Below are 26,324 nucleotides of genomic sequence, written 5' to 3'. Positions count from 1 at the left end.
AAGGTAATTATCGATATGTATGTTCCTATTACCATTTTCTTAATTGTTTTGGGTTTGTTATTGTAGATCTTTTCCTTCTCTTGTGTTTCCTGCCTAGAGAAGTTTCAGGAAGAAACTTTAAACTTCATCTTAGCTGCCTAAAAGAATTTAGATAGAGGGCCTGTTCCCTCAATAGAGCTATCACCAGAGATATCTGCCCAAAATATGGGGTAGATGTGTTGGGGGAAACTCTAGGCAGAACCTAAAGATCAGAGTCCATCCTGTATCCTATTGTCTCTGCATGGCCCAGCAAACATTTATTTACCACACATTTGCTTTTCCATCTCCACGTGAATTACCTTCCTTCCCTTTGAAGTCCAAAACCACTACCCCTAATATCCTCTTTTGTCTTTAGCTGAAGATGATATTTAAGGTGAGGTTTTCAGCCATTCTGGTGAGTTATTCAGTTTTCCTGGGTCTCTCCCACGGATACATGTTATTAAATTTTTGTTTGACTCTCTTCTGTTGATCTGTCTCAGGTCAATTTAATTCTTTTTTTTTTTTTTTTCGGTATGCGGGCCTCTCACTGCTGCGGCCTCTCCCGCTGCGGAGCGCAGGCTCCGGACGCACAGGCCCAGCGGCCATGGCTCACGGGCCCAGCCGCTCCGCGGCATGTGGGATCCTCCCGGACCGGGGCACGAACCCGCGTCCCCTGCATCGGCAGGCGGACTCCCAACCACTGCGCCACCAGGGAAGACCCAATTTAATTCTTAGATGAGCCAGAAGAACCTAGAAGGGGAGATGAAAATTTCTTCCTCTCTGTCAGTAAGTAAAGTGTTCCCCTGAATTCTGTGACCCATTAAAGCAAATCATTGAATCTGCAAAGGGAGTCTGGGAACCTCCTTTGGTAGAAGTACCAGTGACAACCCAGGACTTTGGAGTGCTATCTGAAGTAGGAAGCAGTCTTGTGGGACTGAGCCCGAAATCTGTGGGGTCTGTGCTAACTTCAGATAGTGTCAGAACTAAATTATAGGACACTTAGTTGGTGTCTGGAGAGAACTGGAGAATTGTTTGTTGCGCAAAACCCACACATTTGGTGTTAGAAGTGTTCTGTGAGTAGGAACTGATGGTAGTTAGTACTGGGATATTGAGACTCTTGATTTTTTTTTTTTAAGAGAAACGGTGTTGGGTGGTTGGGTGGGGGTGGGAAACCTATTATCTGATAATGATCTTTGAAAGGTTTGTAGAGTGAGGAGTTCCACCAAGCTGGGATCCAGCAACCCTGTCCTTTTGAAAACCTCTGATCAGTGATCTAAAGATGAAAAGGGACTTCGTGGAACATTCTTTTGCCAGAATTGTTAGCTCATACTGAGCAGTGTGCCCCCATCCGTACTGTTGCCAAATTATTGATCTGAAATAGCTTCTCAGGACTTATTTCTTTTAAATAGACTCAAAGTGGCATTTTATCCATTTCAAAAATGTTTATATCTTTCACCATACCACCAAACTATAGACCTAGTAATTTATAAACAAAACCTTTTTTCTTCTTTTTCTTTTTTAAAATTTGGGTTTTCAAACTGTTATCTTGCATAACGAATGAGCAAGAAGGCATTGGGCACTGTTCCATTTACTAATTGATATACTTTCTCATCTCTTCAGAAGATAAGAATGTAGACTTCATATAACTCACTCTTCTTTTATCCATGGGCCAAAACATTTTTAATAACAGAACACCAATTTTTCCATATTCAGTACACAAACAACATGTATGCATTAACCCCACCAGAAATCAGCACTTCAGCAGAAAATTCAACCAGGAATTTACTCTGCTTGCTAGCAGCTCAGTTGAGCCATCTGAAAGTTGGGAAAAATAGCTAATGAATATATTAAATATTAATTTCCCCAGATCCTTTGAATTCTATCTCCATATTACCAGGAAATAACTTACTAGACCATATTATCTGTGTTTCCTCAAGACATGACTTCCTTAAGTCATAATTAAACACCATGCTGTCGGCTTTTTAAATAAAATAACAATAAAAGAAAGAATCATTTGAAAAATATTTCTGGATCTTCTACAAAACTATAGTCAAAGACATGTCTATTAAGTTACTTTTATAAATATACACCTACTAAGCCTTCCTACTATAAGGTGCCAGAGAAGTGTAAATGCTGCCTTTTATTGAAGCATGGGGATCGCATACAGTCAGCCCTCCGTGTATGATGGTTCCACATCCATGGATTTGACCAACCTCAGATGAAAAATATTCGACTAAAAAAATCCAGAAAGTTTCAAAAAGCAAAGCTTGAATTTGCTGTGCCCTCGCAACTATTTCATAGCTTTTACATAGTATTTACAGCTGTTTATATAGCATTTACATTGTATTAGGTATTATACGTGGTCTAGAGGTGATTTAAAGGATGCAGGAGGATGTGCATTGGTTATATGCAAATACTATGTTGTTTTATATAAGGGACTTGAGCATCCACGGATATTGGGATCCGAGTGGGTCCTGGAACTAATCCCTGAGGATACCGAGGGACGACAAGGAACAATGACATCCTTGCATATTTTCTTTGGTTCTGACTTCTAGAAAGCTCAGATTCCAGTTAGACCTCTACTCCGAGTTCTTGACACATAAGCACCCAGTGAATCCACTCAGCATCCCTCCCCCCTGCTTCCCTACCCCCCAATCAGGGAGGGTGTTTTTTTCCCAAACTACATACCTCCTCCATACCTGGAAATCACTGGGGGGTCACAAGAAAGGTACTAATGGATATGAGCTGTACATGTGGTGTCTTTTTGACCATCCTATTTGATTCGCATTTTGACACTGCAGGCTGTCCTTCTGCGTAAATACTGTTTTTGTTTTGCTAAGGCAGATGGGGAGAACAGTGCTGTAGGTGCTGTTTGTCTGGTTAAAGCAGCTCTTTCCTGTTTATTCTGTTCTGACCCTGTTTGTTAGTCACTCTCTAGAACAAAATCTAATTCTGCCCTTCTTGCTCCTTTGGAAGAGTTTTCTTCCCTTCCCCTGGGGCAGCAATTAATTAATCCTCAGCCTCTCTTTCCCCTATTTTCTTAACTCAAAAGACTTTAAGGGAGGAATAGGGAAGGGGGGAGCTGAATTGCACCTGCACTCACACTTTAGTATTTCAGGCTACCTCTCAACTTTGTTGGTAGCACGTGGGGTAAATGAAAACATAATTGTCTTTTCTATCATCATCATGTGTAATCTGAAGAAATACTTCAAGTGATGCTTAAAATCTGTGGGCTACACAGGGTTTCAAGAGACCTCTGCCTTGCCTGGCACAATGTCTTGGCAGTGGAGCGGTGGTCTGGAATTGGCTGGTGGGGTAGTGGGAAGGAGAGAGGACTCAGACATTTTGTTTTTCACCTTTGAACTGTCTTCCTAAATGGCCTGTTTTTACCTTGAGGATCTTCCTTGCACCTTTGCTCAGGCAAGGAGTCTCTGACTGGCTCCAGAGTCCTCTACAGCAGGGGTTCCCAAGCCCCGGGCCATGGACCGCACGGCCTGTTAGGAACCAGGCCGCACAGCAGAAGTTGAGTGGCTGCGAGTGAGCGAAGCTTCATCTGCCCTCCCCATCGCTCCCCATCGCTCACGTTACCGCCTGAACCATCCCCCGCCCCTCTCACCCCCCACCATGGTTTGCTGAGAGAACGGTCTGTTCTGGCTTGTTCCACAGACCTGCTGATCCTTCCCCAAGGCCCCCCCCACCCCACCCCCCACCCCCGTCTGTGGAAAAATTGTCTTTCACGAAACCGGTCCCTGGTGCCAGAAAGGTTGGGGACCGCTGCTCTACAGGGGCCTTCCACTTCTCTTTGATCTATGGTAACCCCAAATAGAGGGCCTTCCTTCCCTCCCTCCTTTTCTTCTCTCCCCCAGGCCCAAGTACCAAATCCTGACCATGTTACCCTGTAACTATCGCTGGGTTCTGTCTCCTTCTCATTCCCCAAAGTCCAGTCTTAGCTGAGGCTTTATGATCTCTCCTGAGCTGCTTCATACTGCATCTCCCCTAGGTCGTGTCAAATCCATCCTCCATCAGCTGTTCCCCATCTGAGAGCTCCCAGCGCCCTGCCCCATAACAGCTCTGCTTCTCAGAGGATGCACAGGACTCCACGTGGATCTGGCCTCGCTTGCCACACAGCTCCCCCTTCGCCCCCAATACAGACACAGTCTGGGCTCATTTGGGCAGCCCCAAGAACCTGCACATCTCCAGAAACGCACAAAGCAGTTTTGCCCTCTGGCAGGTTCACCCGGGCCAGTCAGGATGACACCTCTTCCAAGAAGCCCTCCCTGATGCCCCCACCCCTCCACAAGACTGATCGACAAGCCCCTTTATGATCCCTTACCTCCGCGCCCTATCCGTGCTAGTGCCACTCTGTGCTTTTGCGCCTGGCCTCCGCAGGTATTTGCACACTTTGGGGAAAGGACTGTGTCATAATCGTCTTTGTATCCCCGGGCCCTAGCCCATCAGCTGTGCCCCCTAAACCTCGAGAACTTCTCCCTGCAAAGGAGCCAGCGTGCCCTCCCTCAGTGTGTCTTTAACCCAGGGCAGGTGACCTGGACCCAGACGGGGTGACCAAGGAGCCTCCATAGCATCGGCGGTCACTGCCCGTCCAATCAGGCCTCAGGGACCAAGGGAGTAATGGCGAAGGTCGCCACAGCCGGCTGGTTCCGGCGCTCAGGGTCGCGCGGTGGATCTGCTCCCGGCTCAGATCTTTGGCGGCCTGGGGCGGCTGGCTCACGCGCGCGGTCGTCATGACAACGCCGCTGCCGCGGCCCGCGGGAGGCAGAGAGCATGAAGCGTAGCCCGCAGCAGGCCAGGCCTGAGTCCCGGACCCCACCTTCCGCCCCATCTACGACCCCTACTCCGGCGTGGGCTGCGGCCGACGGTAGCGGTAAGAAATAGGGGGTGCTTTGGCGCCGGCCCGGCCCGGACGAAACGGGCGAGGGCCGTCGGGGCCAGGCCGATTCCTCCGAGCAGACTTCGGGCCAGAGGTGGTCCGGCGGGAGGGTGCCCCTGGGAACCCCAGCTGTGGCCGGAACTTCGGGCCGTACCCCAGCTGTGGCCGAAACTTCGAGGCGCTCCCAAACGCAGGCGGGAGCGGAGCCCCAAGTTCCTGCAGCGGGTACGCAGTTCGCGCGGTGGGTTGTCCTGAAGTACTAAAGTGTGTGTGTCGCTTTGCTCTTACGGTCTCTGAGAAGGTTGTCTGGATATACTTCTTGGGCTCCTTTTTGTGCAGTCTCCAGAGAGCAGGGCCCAGGTGGGCGAGAGGGTCTGGAAACCGCTCTTTGCACCTCTGCGCCAGCTTGGTTTTAAGTATTTCTGCACCCATGAATTATCCGGTAGCAAGTTAAGTATAGTGTGAACGCCCTCTCCCTCCACCATTTCCATTTTGGACACTTGTGTTGTGGATATGGAATTGTGCCAGAAGCCTTCGTATTCCTCAAAGCACCATGAGATGAGCATTGATATACTCTGCTTTTAGCATAAGAGGAAATTTAAGATCGAAGAATTTAAGTAACTTGATCAGCGTCACACAGACGTTCTGGATAGGCACCCAAGTCTGACACCCTCAACCCTTGGATTTCCCAGTACTTGGCTGTTCCAGTATAGGAGGGCATTGGGGACCACCTGCAAAATGAGCCCTTAACTAGAATTTTTTAAACAGGCTGTTAAGTAAAAATTATTTGGAATTCAAGACTCCCGTGTGGATTAAAAATGAAATCTAGGGTAGAGTCTTGACATTTTCTTGTGTAATTGGTTATTCCTAGGTTTTGCTTTACAATTTGCAGACTGGTTTATTATTTTCTCCTAATATGAATACACTATAGGAAATAAATTATTGGTGCCATAGAATCCTGACATACAATACTTAGGTGAATTTTAAACAAAAGAGAGAGTAGCAGAAAGATATAGCTGAAGCTTTAAAATAATCTACATCCATGGCCAGGTAATTAAATACAAATATTCTTGTAAATTTCTTTAGCTATATTTAGTTTGTAATCTAAGATTCCTTCATGTCTTCACAAAAACTTGACCTGTAAGTCTGACATCTGTCTGTGTGTCCTGGATACGGTTGTGCCAGCCGAGGGCAGGCAGAGTGAACGTCAGAGAAATTCTCAGGGCAATCCTCTCTTCTCTTTGATGACATACTTAAGATCGTTTAAAAATCAAAATGGAGTAACTGTGGTACAGGCATGCAAAATGGAGCCAAGTGGCCATTGTGGAAATGATTTCAGATGCATTCCTTCATCACTGAGAACTTGAATTTTCTCTGAACTGTTTCAGACTCAAGGACACTACCAGCTGTTTTCAAAACAGAATCTGCTAGCAGCTGCTAGTTGCAACCTTGTAGTTTCAAATTACCCCCACCTTTGCAATTTTGTAATTGTTTCAGACTCCTAACCAATCCTTGCTTACCAAGCACCCTTACTTCTTGCCAGCTCCAATCCTAATTCTTGACAATTTATGTAACCTTGTGGGTTTTTTGCCTTTATAAGCCCCCACCATTTTGTAGTCTGGTGGAACACAGTTCAAGTGCGTCTTGGATCTGTGTCTCCTGGGTTGCAGTCCTAACAAACCCCAAATAAACACGTTTTTATTTCAATCAGGTCTCTATTTCTGAAATTTTGTTTAACATTTTTAATACCGAGGAAAGTTGTAGCCAGAAGAGAGGAAAGAAACCCAGTGGGAGCCCAGCTCCAGCAAGTAAATCCGTTTGAGATCTACTTGCTTTGTTTTCTGTTGAGGACGCTAAACTAGCATTTTTGGGATTGCATTCCATGTTAACCATGGTCACAAAAGTCCTAAGTCTGGGAGCACTTTTTTTTTTTTTTTTTTTGGCAGGCGGACTCCCAACCACTGCGCCACCAGGGAAGCCCCCCCTGGGAGCACTTTTAAACCTCCCTCCCCGCCAGGCTCAACAATCTGAGGAATCTTTGAGCACCTGAGAGTTTTAAATGTCCTGAGAAGTGTTGTAGATAGGAATCTGTTTAGCATTGTTCAATTCATCATTTCCCAAACTTATTTGACAATAAAACCTATTCTATTTAGAGCATCTTTGATCATCTTGTAGATTAGTATTCCACAGAACACAATTTGGGAAATATTGTGCTAAAGTATTATTTAAATACATGAAAATTTCCTAAAGTAAGTGAAAGATTTCTTTAAAAAAATATTTTTTTAATTGAAGTATAGTTGATTTACAATATTGTGTTAGTTTCAGGTGTCTAGCACAGTGATTCAGTTATACATATGTATATATAGGTGTATTCTTCTTCAGATTCTTTTCCATTGTAGGCTATTACAAGATACTGAATATAGTTCCCTGTGCTATATAGTAGGTCCTTGTTGTTTATCTATTTTATATCTGGTAAGTGAAAGATTTCTTACGTACATCCATCCACAAGACAGAAATTATGCTGACATTAAAAATTTTCAGAGAATATCTAATGATATGGGAAAGCTGCTCACAATGTTAACTGAAGAAAAAAAGGATACAGAAAAAGAAAAATAATAGGGAAGAAATACCCCCAGACCTCAGTTGTGGTGGTTCTTTGGTAGTGGGATTGCTGATGAATGTTTCTTTTCTTTTCTTTTCCTTTTTTTTTTGGTGGTATGCAGGCCTCCCTCTGCTGCGGCCTCGCCCGTTGCGGAGCACAGGCTCCAGACGCGGAGGCTCAGCGGCCATGGCTCACGGGCCTAGCTGCTCCGCGGCATGTGGGATCCTCCCAGACCGGGGCGCGAATCCGGTTCCCCTGCATCGGCAGGCGGACGCGCAACCACTGCGCCACCAGGGAAGCCCCGTCTTTTTTTTTTTCTTTATTTTCTTTTTGATATTGAAATTTCCAAGTTATCTGAAATAAGTGTGGGTTAAATTTATTTATTTATTTATTTGGGCTGCAGTGCAGTGCAGTGAAAGCACAGAGTCCTAACTACTGGACCACCAGGGAAGTCCCCTAAATTTATTTTTTAAACGTTTATTTTAAAAAACTGTAAGAAAAGTTTATTTGCTTTCACTTGTAATATGATGTTCCTCATCTTAAATCTTGTTTTGCACATTTGTTTAGCACTCTTTAGTTCATATAGTGCAGAAATCCACTCAGCAAATAAGATCTTTGAGATGTAGAGACTTAGAGAAGCTGGATCCTAAAGACCTCAGGCTGATTGAGTAGTGATATCTCTGAGCATGGACTCTTAAAGAGACATACCCAAAAGGTAGGACAGAAAATACAGACAGTGGTGTGTGCTTCTAAGAAAAGTGCCAGCATACCTTCTACCCACGAAGGCCTGGGCCTCAAAAAGGATGCTTTTAAAGTAATAGCGAAGGGGAGGGGGGAGAGATAAATTGGAAGACTGGGATTGATATATACACATTACTGTATATAAAATGGATAACTAATAAGGACCTACTGTATAGCACAGGGAACTCTACTCAGTACTCTGTAATGACCTATATGGGAAAAGAATCTTAAAAAGAGTGGATATATGTATATGTATAACTGATTCACTTTGCTGTACACCTGAAACCAACACAACATTGTAAATCAACTATACTCCAGTAAAAATTTTTTTTTAAGTAATATCGAAAATAATAAGACCATTAAGGAAAAGTGCAGGTATAACAGAGGAACAAGTTCTTAACTCCTGTTTTGTTTCTGTCTTCCTTATTAAGGACTGGACAGGGAAAATCACCTTTAGAAAGAGGAAATGGAAGGCCAGGGTAGGTGAAGCGCTTCTGTGAGCTAGGCCTCAACTTGGTGTTAGGAAGAACAGACAGAGCTGTATTCAAATGCCATCAACGTGCATGGTATAGAGGGTCTCCAAGAAGCCTGTTGGACTTGGTGATTTTTCAGATCCCTTTTGAGTTTAGACTCTATGATAAAATTGTCTCTGTTTGAAGCCATGATAAGCAATCTTGAGTCACCCTAACCCATTATAGCAGAGTAGGAAGAGACTTTGGAGTCAGTATGATTCTGTACTCTGCCCTTATTATCTGTATGATTTTAGGCAAAATATGTAATTTCTCTGGACATCATTTTCCTCAGCTGCCAGGCCTGTTACATAACAGAGGTTAGTTCTCCCTTTGTGTCACTTCAAAGTTAGTGTCTGCCCACTCTCAGTGGGTACTTCTATGGCCCTAGTTCTCCAAACAGCATTTTTCTTCTCTCCCATTCCTTCTTATTTTTCTTCCCTTTCTGTATTCTTTTTTTTTTTTTTTTTTTTTTTTTTTGTGGTGTGCGGGCCTCCCTCTGTTGCGGCCTCTCCCGTTGCGGAGCACAGGCTCCGGACGCGCAGGCCCGGCGGCCATGGCTCACGGGCCCAGCCGCTCCACGGCACGTGGGATCCTCCCATACCGGGGCACGAACCCGGTTCCCCTGCATCGGCAGGCGGACACGCAACCACTGCGCCACCAGGGAAGCCCCCCTTTCTGTATTCTTAACGTCATCTCCTTTTCTTCACCCTGCCCTCAACTCTATACGCACACATTTGTATCTTTGAAAGAAGTCTAATTTTTTTTTGGCGGGGGTGGGGGGGAAGCTCCTGGGATAATGTATATGTGATGAAGGGTAATGCATTTATTTTTCAAAAGCTGCAGAACCTATTGGCGGTCTACAGGAATATTATTATGAGCTATGTATGGAAAAGTCCCAGGAAATTAAACCTTTTATATTGCATATACTCCAAGAAGTGGACGAAGAAATTGAAAAGGGGTAAGGAAGACAAATACTTGATTACATCAGTAACATTCACTGATATTCATCTGTGTGAAAATCCTGGAACACTGAGTGATTTGAAAGCCATTTGCAAATGCTTGATAAAGTGGACATACTTTTTGATTCAGCATAGATGATCGACATAGTTAGGTCTTGGAGGTAGTGGAGTTTACTGAAAAAGGACTAGACCAGCATTCTCCAAGTCTGTGTTCCAGGTTTGTCCTTAACTCCTGTGAGCTGGGTTTACTTATGCAAATCATTGAAGTCTTCAATGTCATTATCTGTCAAGTGGGAATACTTTGGTTTTCTTGTGGTTGAGAAATTAAACTATGCATATATTAAAGTGCTTTGCAAAAGCTGTAGAATATTCAGTAGCTTTAAGTTATTTGATATAAATCTGTATTGTGGTACATACTTGGTTCCAGTAAATGCTATCCATGATGTTACTAAACATGAAGGAAAAATAGTTTTATTTCTTTACTGGATTTCTTTTTTATATTTTAACAGATTGGCAGGAATCACATTAAATGTTGCTGGTAACTGTCACTTAATGCCAGTAGAAAGAGTAACAGGTGAAGATTTTTGGATTCTTTGCAGAATTTTAAAGAATAATCCATATATTAATGGTATGTCTCCTTAAGAATCATTCCTTCCAGCTTTCATTTGCCTGATTTTAAGTGTTCACTAGAAGGAATATCAGCTTCTATTCATCTGTGTTCTCCAGGTTTGGATGTTAGATATAACCTCATAAGTGATGTTGGCGCATCCTATGCTGCAAAACTGCTTCAGGTATTATTTTATTACAAAATGTTCTTGGTTCATTTTTTTTTCTCCCAGGACCCAGTTAAGAACCAGCCCTTTCTTTGGAACGTGCAGGGTTTCAGCACCCCTAGCCTGCTAAGCTAACCCTTTATTGCAGACTTCACTTTGGAGATACCCAAGCTGAAATGCTGTTTTATGGTTGCATTTTATTTAAGAAAGACAGTGTGGTCCACCAATCAGAATAGGTGTCGTTGAAGAAAAGGCTTTGTTTCAACTTCAGAAGATTGGCACATACGTATGTATGTCTGTATTTTCAGTTAAAATAAAATGTTTAAAGCAGCATATATCATTTTTAATTCCTCCCTTAAATTGGCTTTTTCATTTCCTATTTGTTCCATTCTCATCTGCTACAAGTGCTTCTAATGAGCTTAAAATGATCTTAAAATTCTCATGTCCATGAAATGGCACACAATGTAAGGACAGAGTGAAGATTAAAAAAAAAAAAAAGTGAAGTAACCAAGTTATTTTCATCAACCACAAATAAAGCATCGTCATCAAAATATTCTTAGTTCTGTTTACGGTGAAATCACCTAGTCTAATGACACACACAAAAAACACTAGTTTTGCAAAATGTCAAGTGTCCTGACTCTGTGCCATATTTATAACACTTGAAATATACTAAAAACCCATTTGTGTATTTGGTCTCAGTAGAGCTAGAACCTAGAGCCTCGAGTCATCTTTTGCAGACTTACACACTATGGTTAAGTACATAAAGCACATCCATACTTTGAATCATTGATCAAAAATGAATATAGTTATTTTCTTTATATTGCCATTATATTTGTTTAAATGATCATGTTGATTTTTTTCCTTAATGGTCCTTTCTTTTGCTGGACCTTGAAATTTCCTGGTTATAACGATTTTTTTTGGTAGGTAAACACTTTTACTTAAAAAGCAGCTCTTACATATTATTGATTTGTAATAATACATATGTAATAGCTTCTTTTCTCTCCTTATTTTAGAAACAACATAATCTCATTTACTTAAACCTTATGTTTAATGACATTGGGCCTGAAGGTGGAGAACTGATTGCTAAAGCACTACATGTAAGCATTCGTATACCTCAAACTAACATTTTATTTCGGAATTTTAACTTCTTTAGTTTTAACTTGGAACCAACAGAAACAAATGTTAATATCAACTTATTTTAATATTGTGCGAATGTATATTTTTTATTTCACTTCAGTTTATTAAAATCTGGACATTACATGAGCACTTTTGAACTCATTTTTAAAAATAAACAGCTTTATGGATAAACCATAATGGAAAATATTAAAAAAGAATGTATATATGTGTATAACTGAGTCACTTTGCTGTACAGCAGAAATTAGCACAACATTGTAAATCAACTATACTTCAGTTAAAAAAATAGAGAATAAAAAAATAAAGAGCTTTATTAAGATATAATTCACATATACAGAATTTACCCTTTGTAAGTGTTCAATTCAGTGGTTTTTTAGGATATTGAATACAGTGGACCCTTGAACAGCACAGGTTTGAACTGTATGGGTCCACTCATATGTAGATTTCTTTCACTAAATAAATGCTGCAGTACCACACAATCCAGTCAGTTGAATCTGAGGATGCAGGACCTCGGATACAGAGGGCCAAATGTAAAGTTAAACTCATTTTCAACTGCACAGAGGGTCGTCGCCCCTAACCCCTGTGTTGTTCAACAATCAGTTATATTCACAGTTATGTGACTGTCACCACTATCACTGTTTTTAGAACATTTTCCCCCCAAAAGCCCTGTACCCGTTAGTAATCCCTCTCTGTGCTTCTTTCTCTCACTCTCCAGCACCTGGCAGTCACATCTACTTTCTACCTGTAGATTGCCTATTCTGGCCATTTATAAATGGAATCGTACAGTATGTGGCCTTTAGTGACTGGCTTAATGCTTTCAAATTTTATCCATGTTGTAACATGCTTCATTTCTTTTTATTGCTAAGTAATATTCCATTGTTTGGAAATATCACATTTTGTTCATCCATTAGTTAATGGACATTTGGGTTTCCACTTTTTGTCTATAATGTATAATGCTGCTATGAATATTTGCACACATTTTTCTGTGCATGTATGTTTTCAGTTTTCTAGGGTACATACCTAGGAGTGAAATTGCTGATTCATTTGGAAACTCTGTTTAACATTTTGAGTGACTGCCAAACTGTTTTCCAAAGTGGCTGTCCCTTTTCTGTTTTCCAAAGTGGCTGTCCCTTTTTACAATTCCACCAATAATGTTTGGGTGTTCTGATTTCTCCATATCCTCACCAGTACTTGTTATTGTCTTTTTTTTTTTTTTTCCCCCCCGGTACGCGGGCCTCTCACCGCTGTGGCCTCTCCCGTTGCGGAGCACAGGCTCCGGACGCACAGGCTCAGCGGCCATGACTCACGGGCCCAGCCACTCCGGGCATGTGGGATCTTCCCGGACCGGGGCACGAACCCGTGTCCCCTGCATCGGCAGGCGGACTCTCAACCACTGCGCCACCAGGGAAGCCCGTTATTGTCTTTTTGATTTGAGCCATCCTAGTGGGTATGAAGAGGTTTTGTGGTTTTGATTAGCATTTCCCTAATGAATAAAGATGTTGAATATCTTTTTGTATGCTAATTAGTCATTTGTATATCTTCTTTGGAGAACTATCTGTTCAAATCTTTTGCCCTTTCTGGAGTCCCTTATTAGATACGTGATTTGCAAATATTTTTGCACATTCTGTAGGTTGCCTTTAACTTCCTTAGTGGTGTCTTTTGAAGCACAAAATTTTTTAATTTTGATAAAATTCATTTTATCTATTTTTTCTTTTGTTGTTTGGGCTTTTGGTGATGTATCTAAGAAGGCTACAACTTAATGACTTTGCCTAATACAAAGTCATGAAGATTTACACTTACATTTTCTTCTAACAGCTTTTTGTTTTGGCTCTTTCATTTAGTTCTCTGATACATTTTGAGTTAATTTTTATATATGATGTGAAGTAGGAGTCTAATTTCATTCTTTTTCATGTGGATATCCATTTGACCCAAAACCTTTTGTTAAGACTGTTCTTTCCCCATTAATTTTGACATCCTTGTTGAAAGTCAGTTGATTATAAATGTGAGGGTTTATTTCTGTACTCTCCATTCTATTCTTTTAATCTATATGTCTATCCTTAGGCCAGTCTCACAATATCTCGACTACTGTAGTTTTGTAGTAAGTTTTAAAGTCAAGAAATGAGTCCTCTTTGTTCTTTTTTCAAGATTGTGTTGGTTCTTCTGGGTCCCTTGCATTTCCACAGGAATTTTAAGATCAGTTTATCAATTTCTGCAAAAAATGCAACTGGGATTTTGAGAGGGATTGCTTTAAATATTTAGATCAATTTGGGGAATATTGCCATCTTAATATTAAGTCTTCCGATCCAGGAACATGGGATGTGTTTCCATTTACTTAGGTTGTTTTAATTTTATTTTTTTATTTTTTTATATTTATTTATTTTTGGCCACACTGCACAGCATGTGGGATCTTAGTTCCCCGACCAGGGATTGAACCCATGCTTCTTGCAGTGGAAGCTCGGAGTCTTAACCAGCAGACTGCCAGGGAAGTCCCTGTTTAGGTTGTTTTTAATTTCTTTCAACCATGCTTTGATGCTTTGTAGTTTTCAATGTGCAAGTCTTGCCCTTTTGTTAAATTTATTCCTAATGTTTTATTCTTTTTGATGTTATTATAAATGGAATTTTCTTAATTTCATTTTTGAATTGTTCATTGCTAGTGTATGGAAATACAGTTGATTTCTATATATTGATCTTGTGTCCTGCAGTCTTGCTGAACTCATTTATTAGTTCTTCTTTTTTTCTTTTTGGCCGGCTTGTGGGATTTTAGTTCCCTGACCAGGGATTGAACCTGGACCCTCAGCAGTGAGAACACGGACCCCCTAACCACTGGACCGCCAGGGAATTCCCCATTTATTAGTTCTAACAGCTTTTGTTTTGTTTTGGGTTTTTTTGGTGTATTTCTTAGAATTTTCCACATATAAGATCATGTTGTATGCAAACAAGAGTTTTACTTCTTTTCCAACCTGGATGCCTTGTTTCTTTTTCTTGCCTAATTGTCCTATCTAGACCCTCCAGTACAATGTCAAATAGAAGTGGTGAGAGTGGACATCCTTGCCTTCTTCCCACTCTTAAAGGGGATTGACTTAATTTTGAAGATAATTATTTACACTTGTATGTCCAAATATTTATTCACTAGGACAATGAAATGTCTGTAATTTTGTGAAAGATTTATCAAAAGAAATGAAATAAGAGAAGGAATTAAACTTCACAAATGTCTGAGAAATTGTATCACTTTCAAAATGATACAGGGGAATGTGAAGTGATTGCTTAATGGGTACAGGGTCTCCTTTAGGGGTGATAAAAATGTTTTGGAATTAGCTAGAGGTGATGGCTGCACAACACTGCAAATGTAGTAAAATCCAGTGAATTGTACATTTTCTTGCTTATTTTTTTTTCTGCACCGTGCGGCTTGCAGGATCTTAGCTCCCCAACCAGGGATTGATCCCAGGCCCTCGGCAGAGAGAGCATGGAGTCCTAACTACTGGACTGCCAGGGAAGTCCCAAATTGTACATTTCAAAATGGTTAATTTTGTGTTAATGTGAATTTCATCTCAATTTTAAAAGGTGGTATAATTTTCTTAGAAGATAAATTTATAGATTTTCTAATGAAAGGAAAGTTATTAAAATCTGCTTCGTTCACTGGTCATTATTTTGGTATCTATTTCCTGGGCATTCTTTCTACTAAACTATTTAACTAGATTTTTATCTGTTATGGGAAATTGAATGTTACCTTTAAGGAATATATCCTGTTCTATCTCCATGAAAAACTGATGAGTCTGCAAATAGTAATATAGTCTCTTAACTCATGTAATCTTAAGAGAATTCTGTGGGTTAAAATTTTAACCAAGTTTTGCCTCTTTTCCTTTTCAGAAGAATACAACTCTGAAACACCTAAGAATGACTGGAAACAAGATTGAAAATAAGGGTGGAATGTTTTTTGCTGCAATGCTACAAATTAATTCATCCTTAGAGAAATTAGATCTGGGTGACTGTGATCTGGTGAGTTAAATTGGGTATGAGATAGTCAGTCAGATATTGGATCATCCTCCCTGGAAACTAGTATAGAGAAGTGTCAGAGACCAGCTAAATGACAGTCTTATGAATGATTAAGCTTGTCTCTAAGGTCTAATATCAGAGAAAATATTTTTTTAAATAAGAATCAGATTATAATAATATTATGGAAGAATATCCAGTGAAATAAAAATCTTCCTAAACTTCCATCTGTTACCCTTCTTAACTTGTATGGGATTTTCTTTTTTTTTTTTTTTTTTTTTTTTGCGGTATGTGGGCCTCTCACTGTTGTGGCCTCTCCCATTGCGGAGCACAGGCTCCGGACACGCAGGCTCAGCGGCCATGGCTCACAGGCCTAGCCGCTCTGCAGCATGTGGGATCTTCCCGGACCGGGGCACGAACCCGTGTCCCCTGCATTGGCAGGCAGACTCTCAACCACTGCGCCACCAGGGAAGCCCTGTATGGGATTTTCTAAAGAAGATGATTATGTTCCTTTTAATTAAACAAATACTACTTCGTTTGTATAATATAAATTTTTTACTTATGGAAACATTTTGCAGTGAGTACTTATGTTGTAGCATAAAACCTAAGATGATGCTAAGAGCTGCTCTGAGCCTTCACCTGGACTAATAATGAGAAGTTTGTCTGTTTTACATGTCATCAAATTCTAGGCTTCATTTTCTCAAACATGCCTTCAAACTTTCAGGCCTACTGTTAGGAACCTATTGTTAATAAGTTAATGCAAAATTACTGGGACAGGAAAACAGTAAGATGGGCCAAGGAGGCTCTTTGGGGTAATAGGCTCTAAAGCTTAAGAAGGGGGTAGATGCAGCCAGTATGGTCTTGGGAAAGCATTAATTCAATATACAGTTGACTCTTGATAACACGGGTTGAACTGCTGGGGTCCAGTTATATGCAGATTTTTTTCAATAGTAAATACTATAGTTGCTACAGGATTCAAGGTTGTTTGAATCCATGGATACCAACGTACACAGTTGATCCTTGACCCTTTAAGGGTCAACTGTGTATTGTCTACACATATCAGTCACAATTCTAGATTCTAAGGATACAAGAGTGCATCAGATATGGTCTCTGCCCTTATAAAGGTTATATGTTAGTTAGGAAAACATCAGTAAATTAGGGAAAAGTGCTACAAAGTTGGCAAAGTACTCTGATAATGGGCAGAAGGTAATATGCATGATAGGATGGTTACCCGAAGACCTGAGGAGTTCGTACTTAGGAGTCGTGAAGAAGGAGAAAGAGCTCCCTTGAAGAGGGTCCATGGCAGAACATTCTAGGCAGGGGGTCCAGAACACACAGACTCTAAGATAGTGCTTCCCCAAGTGTGGTATGGGTAGCATACTGACTGACATAACTTGAGGTAATTTTAATACATATTTATCTTTACAAATGCTTTCTATTTATTTCAAGGGATTGTGGCTTTCCATTTATGGTAGTGACACAGTTTTAAAATAAATATAAATGAAAAAGTGAGTTGATTTAATGGAAAAGTATTAGGTAAATAGTGAAACTGATACTCAGATATGGCAAAAATCATGAGGGGAGTACATGAATGATGAAATACTGAGTCTGAGAACTAAAAAGCCAGAGTAGCTACACAAAGGGAGTTAAATGCAAATTATGGAAAGGCTTTAAGTTGAGGGGTGACATGATATGATTGGTACTTGTAAAAGATCACTCTTGTTTCTCTGTGGGGAATTAGAGGGTGGTGAGAGGAAGCCCACTGACCACTTAGGCAGTTTCTGCAGTAATTCAGGTGAGTGATGAGGACTGGCGTTGGGGTGGTAGCTACAGAGATGGACTAATTTGAAACATCTTTTGGAGGCAGAATCTGTAAGACTTGCTGATCAACTGATAGGAGAGTAAGAGGACTGGTGAAGTGGAAGAAAGCCCAGGTTTTCTGGCATAACAACTAGATGTGTGTGTATCACAGAGATGGCGGAGGACTATGCCCTTCCAATAAGGTAGAGGGAGGCCTGTGGGAGCAGTGAAAAATGTGATTAGTAACCCTTTCCTGCCACAAACACACACTTAAAGTACTAATATGAATGTAAAAGAAAGCTTGCGTTAAGGATATACACTATAAGTAGTATAGAGCCCTAGCTGGGATCCACTTGTGTGTATTTCTGTGCATATAGAACCTTGAGGGGTCAGGAGCAAACCTGGAGGTAAACACTGGAGGAAATGGATACTGAAACCTTAAGAAACTCCCCATGTATGTTATAGATTTTAGGGCAGAGAGAAAATAACACAGTAACAATTCATTTCTGAATTTGATCAACCTACAATTGAAGGATCAGGAAATTACTTAAACTTTTTAAAACACAATTTTGATTTGTCAGAATCCAGATTACTGATCTTGAAATATTAGGGGTTAATTTATATACTTCGTCAGTTTCCTTAATGAATTTAACCTGTTTTTAGGGAATGCAGAGTGTGATAGCATTCGCTACAGTCCTAACTCAAAACCAAACAATTAAGGGATTAAACCTAAACCGACCTATACTGTATGGTGAACAGGTATGTATTCAAAGTGAGCAGTTAATAAGGCTACATGTGAATAAAACAAAGGTACTACTTACTGAAGGTTATGTCAAGATTCATGAATGCATTGTATTTTTAGAACGGTATACTACTGTTTACAAAGAAAAACTTGAAAGGAAAAATTTAAATTCTTGGTAAGAGTTTTATAAATATGGTTTTAGATGTTGCTTATTTAAACAGAAAACATGTCTATTTTTCTTATAAACTCATTCTCAGTGAGTAAACCTGTGAGAGGCAGAGGTCTTAAGATGAAAGCATAAATGATTAAAGTTTTAAAGGCTGGAGGATTATAAGAGCCCAGTGTGAACTGTTTTGTGATTTGTTTGTTCTTGTTACACTGATGTGATGAACCATTACATTTTTGAAATCCTGAGCTATAACGGCAAACTGCATATGAATAGCAGTCTGGGAGGTCTGGACTTGGTGCTTCAGGTAAGCTGCACGCTAGAGACAGAAAGACGGTAAAAACATGGTTCCAACTCTCAAGGCTTCTCCTTGCCCCTTAAAACTCTTTTTGGTGGCTCTCCTCTCTTATCAGCAAAATGCTAGGGAATAAGAACTCGTTTTACTATTAGTCTAAACAAAAACAGAATATCTACTAAAAGAAAAAGTTCAAGGACTTCGGTCTTTAAATCAGCTACTTCACTGTTCCCCATTAGTATGAGTAATTGAGAATTAACCATATTTTTAAAATATTTTTCATATTTGTAAGTATATTTTGCATTCGTTGTCTACATAGATCTCCCTTTGAATTATCTCTGTACTTTCCTGTATGAAAAATTTTATAATTTTATATCATGTTAATTGCTTCATGTTTACAAATTTAATCTCAAAAAGACAACCAGAATCCTCAAATAGAAGAACCTACTTTAAAGACCAGCAAAATACCTGGCTCAAAGTAAGCATTCAGTAAATTGCTTCATTTCTGATTCTTCACTCAGTAAATATTTGATTGCATCCCTAAACAAGAAACAATGCTGGTGCCAGGGATAATGTCAAAGCACATAGCCCTCATTTTCAAAGAGCTTTTTTTCAGTCCACATGGAGGGAGATCCACAAGTCTGGAGAGTGATATGCTCAGGGTGCCTTGGGAGCAGGAGAAAAGACATAGAAATCAATGCAGGGGGATGAGAGGTGGCAGGGAAGCTTCTCAGATTGAGGACATGTTAAGAGATTTGAAGGCTGAATCAAAATTTTCCGGATTAAAGCCCTGAGGAAGTATGTTAAACTATATGAAATTGCATTAGAAGCACAATTCCTCTTTTAAATGTTGAGTGGTGTCATTACTCCTAAATCCATCTGAGAATAGTTATTGAAAGCCCAGGGCCCCCACTAGAGAAAGCCCGCATGTGCAGCAACAAAGACCCAACACAGCCAAAAAAAAGCCCAGGGCTCTTTCTCAGGCCCCGGACCTTGCTCTTAGCCTGGTGCTTCTGGGCAGTCAGCTAAACTAGCCTGCTTTCTATTCCTCTCCAAGGCAGCCACCACCTTCTATCCCTGATAGTACTATTCTCTTAAATGGTTGTGGAATAGAATCCTCTTGTGCTTCCTCATACCTGCTGTTCCCAAATACAAGCCAGCAAACCTATTTCATTTAAGGGTTTTACTGTTCATTATCCGGGGGGCTTAGAAAAACGCTGATGCTAGGTGCCACCCTAGGCCAAACTAAGCCACAAACTCAGTGAGTGGAGCAAAAAAAAACACCAAAAAACAAAAACCCTTTACTATTTGTGAAACTAGTTCCCTTTCTTAATAAGGATGGTCCCTCTTTCAAATTTCTTGACCTAAAAATGCAGTCAAGACATACATCATATCTGTATTGAGTATGTCCTCTGCTCCAGGCACTATGCAGAGCAATACTGGACCTCCTAAGTGGTCAGTTTTCATTTAAGATTTCAGACCACAGCTTCCCTCTGGATATGTATTTTCAGTGTCAAAGCAATAACTTAGATACCGTATTATAGAATATTGAGCAATAATAAATGCTTTGTGGTTTTCTATAGAACACCAATTTTGTGCCAGGTACTTTTGTTAATTTATTTACTTCTGTGAGGGAAGTAAAATTTTACCTATTTTATATAGAAAAGGGAACTAGGACTCAGCTAGATGAAATAATTCGCCCAAAGTGATAAAGTTAGCACAAGGTAAAGCTAGCATTTGGACAGTTTTATTATAAAGCTCATGTACAATCTGCTATTGCTATGTGATTTTATTTAACTTTTATTTTTTCTCTAAGTACTTTTAGATAATTTGAGCATATATGGCTATCCATGATCAGCATTTCCAGTGACTATAAAACTTATAAAAACAGCAATAATGCATCAGGACTTTTATCATAAAATACTTTGGCCCATTCATTTTAAGACATGCTTTGATTCTGTTAAAAATTTAAAGTGCTTGGTGTTCAGATCCTCACTGAGGTTACATACCTTTTGCCTGGAAGCAGCGGAGGGAGGGAAGGAGGGAGGGAGGAAGGGAGGGAGTCTAAGAACTGCAAAGAGTGGGGATCAAGAGCAAAGTTTAGAAACATATGTAAGGGGCAAGAACACCTTGTCTTGAGAGGACAGCAGTAAAGGAGCTTTCATGCTCAATTTTTATTTTTATTTTTTGGCCACACCATGCAGCTTGTGGGATCTCAGTTCCCTGACCAGGGATTGAACCTGAGCTCCAGCAGTGAAAGCTCCGAGTCCTAACCACTGGACCACCAGGGAATTCCCTCATGCTCAATCATGGGACCAATTATTTTGATTTTTTTTTTTCCTGCTGAGATGATTGTTGCTTTTTTAGTACTGATTTTTTTTAACCAGCCTCTCTTAAATCACTTAGTCACTGCACTTTACAAGTGCCTGCTGCCTGTTTCTAAGACAGTAAAGATATTTGTGGCAAAATGATTTTTTTAAAAAGCCATGCCAAACAAATTGCAAATTGTAGACTAATAGTCTTAACTGATAAAATCTTTTTAAAAAGCTAATTTAAATAACTTTGCATGTTTGGAATAAACATGTACTGCTTCAAAATTATATTCTAGAAAAAAGACTATCTATTTTTAGGAAGAGTCCACAGTTCATCTAGGCCACATGTTGAAAGAAAATCAGTGCCTTGTTGAACTACACGTGTGTAAGCATGACATAAAAAACTATGGTATGAAACAGTTAAGTGATGCACTGTATCTGAACAGAAGCCTACGCTACCTTGATGTAAGCTGGTAAGTGATAACTTATATATTAATTCAGGAGTTAAATCATGGGAATAATCTCTGTAAATATTCACTGTAGATAAGATTCTTTGTTAGACACTAATTCCAAAAATTAAGAAGTGCAACCATTGTTGTCATCTTTTTATCTTGAGCCTTAATATTTATTCGGCTTATACCGATATAATAACTTGAGAGCAATTTAAATATGTAAAACAGAATAGAAGCAACATTTTATGGCAAATTTTTACTAACTTTTTTGGAAATTGAGTGATTAAAATAAATCTTAACTAAAATAGAAAGTACTTATTACTATATGTTTTCAAGCATGCTATCTCTATGAATAAAAGAATACTTCATATTTCCAAATATAACTACATATTTTTCCTTTCCCAGCAATAAAATAACTCAGGATGGAATGGTGTGTTTGGCCGATGTACTGAAAAGCAATACTACTCTGGAAGTAATAGATCTTTCTTTTAACAGAATAGAAAATGCAGGAGCAAACTATCTCAGTGACACTCTTGCTTCACACAACAGGACTCTTAAAGTGTTAGTATGGTTTTATATTTAACCAAAATAACAGAAAAACTTAATTTTTTTAGAATACTAACCTTAAACCTCTTACCTCTTAAGATTCATGGTGAAATATGAAAACTCAGTTTCTAAATTGACATATTAAAAGTTACAGGAAACATTTCAATTTCTTCTATTTTTCAAAAGTAATGTCTTTTAAAAATTAGATTGATTCTAGTTATGACTGCTTAAAATGAATGAGAAAATTCTTACTTATTTTATCCTGAATTCTAATAGAAAAATTATAATCATTCAATATGATCAAGACTCTAAAATAAGAATGAATCAAAGAAGAAAATATTACTTGGATGACTTTATCTTGAAAAATATATCTGTAATCCACCCCAAACCTTTACTGAATAATAAATAGAAAACAATAGACTGTTTATTTCCAAAATGTAGGTAGCTCTACTTAGGTACTTGAAGTATCCAATTAGAAAACTAAGTTTCTTGGATTTTAGGAATTATTAGGTCAATATTTTGATTACACATTAAATGTATTTAATGCTAAGACTTAACACAATAAAATGTGTGTAATAAATGCTGTTGCTAGCTTACAGCTCTTTGTGGAACTGTTGGTTTCCAGGGTTATTACTTTTTGGTTTTCCGTAGGTTGTCAGTGGTAAGCAACAACATAGAGGGAGAAGGACTTGTTGCACTTTCACAATCAATGAAAACAAATCCCACACTCTCTAATATCTACATTTGGGGAAACAAATTTGATGAAGCTACATGTGTGGTAAGTTTTTTTCTTCACTGAGGCTTTTTCTGGGGTTTTCCCTATAACGTCAGATGTTACATACAGATGCCTTAGACATGATTACAAAGTATAACGAGACACTGCAGTTTTGATAAATTTTAATGTTAAGTCCTAAAAATTAGCTACTGGAAAGTTTTGTGGTTGAAATAGGAAAAGATATCAAATACTACATATTAGTATAAAGATCACTGAATTACACAGTCCCAATTTCTCCAAAGTATTTTTAAATCACAATTGTTGATTTATTTTAAATTTGCTACGGCACAATCTCCAATCTGCTACCCAATAATTAAACCAAGACACAGAATTTGGAGAGATATAGTAAAAGCTGTCAAAATATTTGGTGTGTTGCTTATGTAAATACAGAGAACCCTTGATACTACTTTCAACACACACAAAAAGCATAGTAACAAATAGTTTTCATTTGGAAAGAAGAGAAAGAAAAATAAGATGTTAGGGGACTTCCCTGGTGGTGCAGTGGTTAAGGGTCCACCTGCCAATGCAGAGGACATGGGTTCGAGCTCTGGTCCGGGAAGATCCCACGTGTTGCGGAGTAGCTAAGCCCGTGTACCACAGGTACTGAGCCCGTGCGCTCTAGAGCCCACGAGCCACAACTACTGAGCCCATGTGCAGCAACGAAGACCCAAGACAGCCAAAAAATATATATATATATGTTAGAATTCTCAAAAATTGCCAAAAGACTAACCAGAATTCTATCACTAAAAAGGCTAATAAAATGTACACTATTAAAAAAAATCCTTGATTTCAGAAAAACATCATATCCACATTCTATACACTAGAGGCTGAGCTGAGTTGGAACTACTAATGACAAGCTACAGCAGAAAGCAACTAGACTTTTGGATCTTTTACTGTCTAATTTCTGCCTTTCTCTATAATCGCAACCTTACTGACAAACTAGTTTAACATGTTTGTACAACACTTTTATGTAGATATCAATGATCCATAAGAGATATACAAAGAAAATTCTACAATGAAGAAATAATTAGTGGCCAGCCAGGCCAGCATCTAATACTATGGGAATGGTCTCTCTAAGCCTAAATCTGTAGATTACCTTCAGGGGGTCCATGAACTCCATACAATTGTATGCCAAAATCTGTGATTGTTTATTTTTCTGAAAAATGGATCCCTGGCTGTCATTGGATCTTCAAGGGCATATACAACAGCACTCCATCCTCATTTATGAGTCAGTCACCTTAGGACTTGAAAATTTTGACCATGAGACCTTTGGTCCACAAAATTGGTAATACATAGAATTGTTATCTCTGGGAGTCATGAAACAACAAAACATGCCTAATAACGTTAAAACGTAGAAACAAGTTTTGCAAGATTGTAATTACATTGTGTGGAATTAAATGAATAAAAACTACAATGCCTGGAAAATATTAAAATTCAGCAGTGTTATTCAGAATATTTTAAACTATAAATTATCACATCTAATTTGAATGTTGAAATTTAATCACTGTAAAATGAATAAACTATTTTCTTAATGATACAGTTTTTCTTAAAAATCCTAGGCATATTCAGATTTAATTCACATGGGCCGTCTAAAATCAGACAATACAGATGTGGAGCCATTTGTGGTGGATGGACACGTGTACCTTGCAGAAGTCTCCAATGGCCTTAAAAGGCATTATTACTGGACACCAGGTTATGGAGAAGCTTGCAGCCCATCATCTAATGCAGGTCTTACTCTTGTACCAGTAGGTCAATATCTATGAAAAACAAGCTTTAACTTTCATATATTTGTCTTATTACTCTTCACAGAGATTACATTTTATTGTCTATTAAATTTTCTTTCATAAATTAGAACACGTGAAAGAGATACTAAACTGTGAATAACTGTCCATTGTGAAAAACTGAGTAGTGTAATTTTTTCAAAGAAATTTAGCAAAATAGGGACTAAAATTTGAACCCCTGGAGAAGGAAATCAAGGAACTAATTTCTTTTTATAAAGAAAATATACCCAAAGAGTAAAGTAGCATACAAGGAAAGGTCATTATAGGTATCCTAACTGAAAGTTGTCATGAAGTGGTAAAAAGGTTTCAGGTGGCAGATTCCAGGGACTGTCGAGGGGTTTAGAGGTTGAAAAAGTATTTTAGGTATTTTACAAATGGGTATTGATACAATTTCACAAATACAGGCAAATATATATAAACATACACATATACAAATACATATAAATGTATACTTTCCAAACAAGTCAGTGCTGCCAGTGAACTTTTAAAAAAGATAATTCTCTCTTTTGGAGGATGCCAATAACATTTTCATGATTTGATGGCAAACAATTACTGTGTCTGTGGTCAATCCTGTTTTCAAATTAAAATTTCTATGAAGAGGCAACAGACACTACGATCCTTTGATTACAGACCCATGTTCACAAATTAATTCATACATACCACTTAACTGTTTAATCTGAATGATTTATTACTGCTAAAGCTGGGCAAAGTGTGAGGAAAAAAAATTTTATGTGAACAATTTAAAGAGGTTACTTTAAGTTCTGCAGTCTAAATGGAAAAACCATCTATCTCTAAATGTTGAGAGAGGAATAAAAGTGACAGCTTACAGTTGTCAAAGTATTGGCCTTCACTTAAAGTACTGTGAATTCCTCAAATCATAGCTGTATTTATTCAAAAAATTTAACATTACAAAAAAACCCCACATCTGTCATTGTCCATTCCTTTAATAGATTAAAGAATTAAGATAAATATGCCCTACTCACTACTTAATGATTTTTAAAGTTTAACAGGTTTTTCCCTATATGCAGCACCTCATACCACACTTCCATACTCCCTGGGGTGGTGGTGGTGAGGGGGTGGCACAGATGGTGGTGGTGGTTATGAAATGGGAAGAACATCTGAATAAATTATATGAGCCATGATTTGCACTTAATGTTCTAGAGCTACTGAGCCAGAAAAGACCTAAATGCCTTACCAAATCCATTCTCATGCTTTCAGAGAGATGAATTTTATTTTACTCTTAGTTATTAGCTTTTATCAAACTTTAGTTTCCAATGTTCTCTACATGTTTCAGATCTTATTTTCTTTCCACTTTAAGATCTCTCCTCTGCAGATATAAAGACTAGCTGTTTTTTACAAAGTTTTTTTACATTATTACATGCTGAATATAGCTAGAAATAATTAACTATATCTAAAAAAAAGTTGTATGTCCGAGGAAAGTCATGTCTATAGTGTTAAAAATGCAATAGGAAATTAAAAAAAATTTTTGTCTTTTGATCAAATTTGAAAAACTGCAGAATTCAGTGAGTGCAAGAAAACCATGGTATAGGAAAAAATACAAACATTTCTAACAACTGTCATTACATTTGGAAAACATTCAGCTGGTGAGGAAATGCTACTCCTAGCAATTAGAGAGCCAATAAACTCAGACTTGAGAAACACTATGACAGACTTCTGTCACAGACACAGACACTTGAACATCTGTCCAAAGAGTAAAGATAGTTTAAACTGAAGATACTACATCAGCATTTTTTTTTTTTTTTTTTTTTTTTTTTGCGGTACGCAGGCCTCTCACTGTCGTGGCCTCTCCCGTTGCGGAGCACAGGCTCCGGACGCGC

At 39.0% G+C, this 26,324-nt stretch overlaps 1 protein-coding gene across 2 annotated transcripts; it reads left to right on the top strand.

Annotated features, from left to right (window-relative positions):
• Positions 1-4,779: 4,779 nt before the first annotated feature.
• Positions 4,780-26,307, top strand: LRRC34 (leucine rich repeat containing 34). Of its 2 annotated transcripts, none has more exons than XM_007112260.4 (11): positions 4,780-4,900; positions 9,599-9,719; positions 10,230-10,348; positions 10,447-10,511; positions 11,507-11,590; positions 15,495-15,623; positions 18,081-18,176; positions 21,251-21,405; positions 21,790-21,945; positions 22,582-22,708; positions 24,265-26,307. In XM_007112260.4, the coding sequence occupies exons 1-11, from the start codon at positions 4,801-4,803 to the stop codon at positions 24,466-24,468; spliced, it is 1,356 nt and encodes a 451-aa protein (XP_007112322.2). In that variant the 5' UTR covers positions 4,780-4,800; the 3' UTR covers positions 24,469-26,307. The 2 variants fall into 2 exon arrangements, with proteins under 2 accessions (XP_007112322.2, XP_054939544.1); XM_055083569.1 differs by lacking the exon at positions 4,780-4,900 and adding an exon at positions 9,009-9,078.
• The last annotated feature ends 17 nt before the right edge of the window (positions 26,308-26,324 follow it).

This window comes from Physeter macrocephalus, chromosome 1 (genome assembly GCF_002837175.3).
Source record: "Physeter macrocephalus isolate SW-GA chromosome 1, ASM283717v5, whole genome shotgun sequence".
NCBI classification, from domain to species: Eukaryota; Metazoa; Chordata; class Mammalia; order Artiodactyla; family Physeteridae; genus Physeter; species Physeter macrocephalus.
This window is presented reverse-complemented; position numbering and strand designations above follow the sequence as displayed.

Coding starts and splice junctions, on each gene's coding strand:
- LRRC34 (XM_007112260.4), top strand. CDS start 4,801: ATGAAGCGTAGCCCGCAGCAGGCCAGGCCTGAGTCCCGGACCCCACCT. Junction 15,624..18,080: donor ATCTGGGTGACTGTGATCTG/GTGAGTTAAATT, acceptor ACCTGTTTTTAG/GGAATGCAGAGTGTGATAGC. Junction 18,177..21,250: donor CTATACTGTATGGTGAACAG/GTATGTATTCAA, acceptor ATCTATTTTTAG/GAAGAGTCCACAGTTCATCT.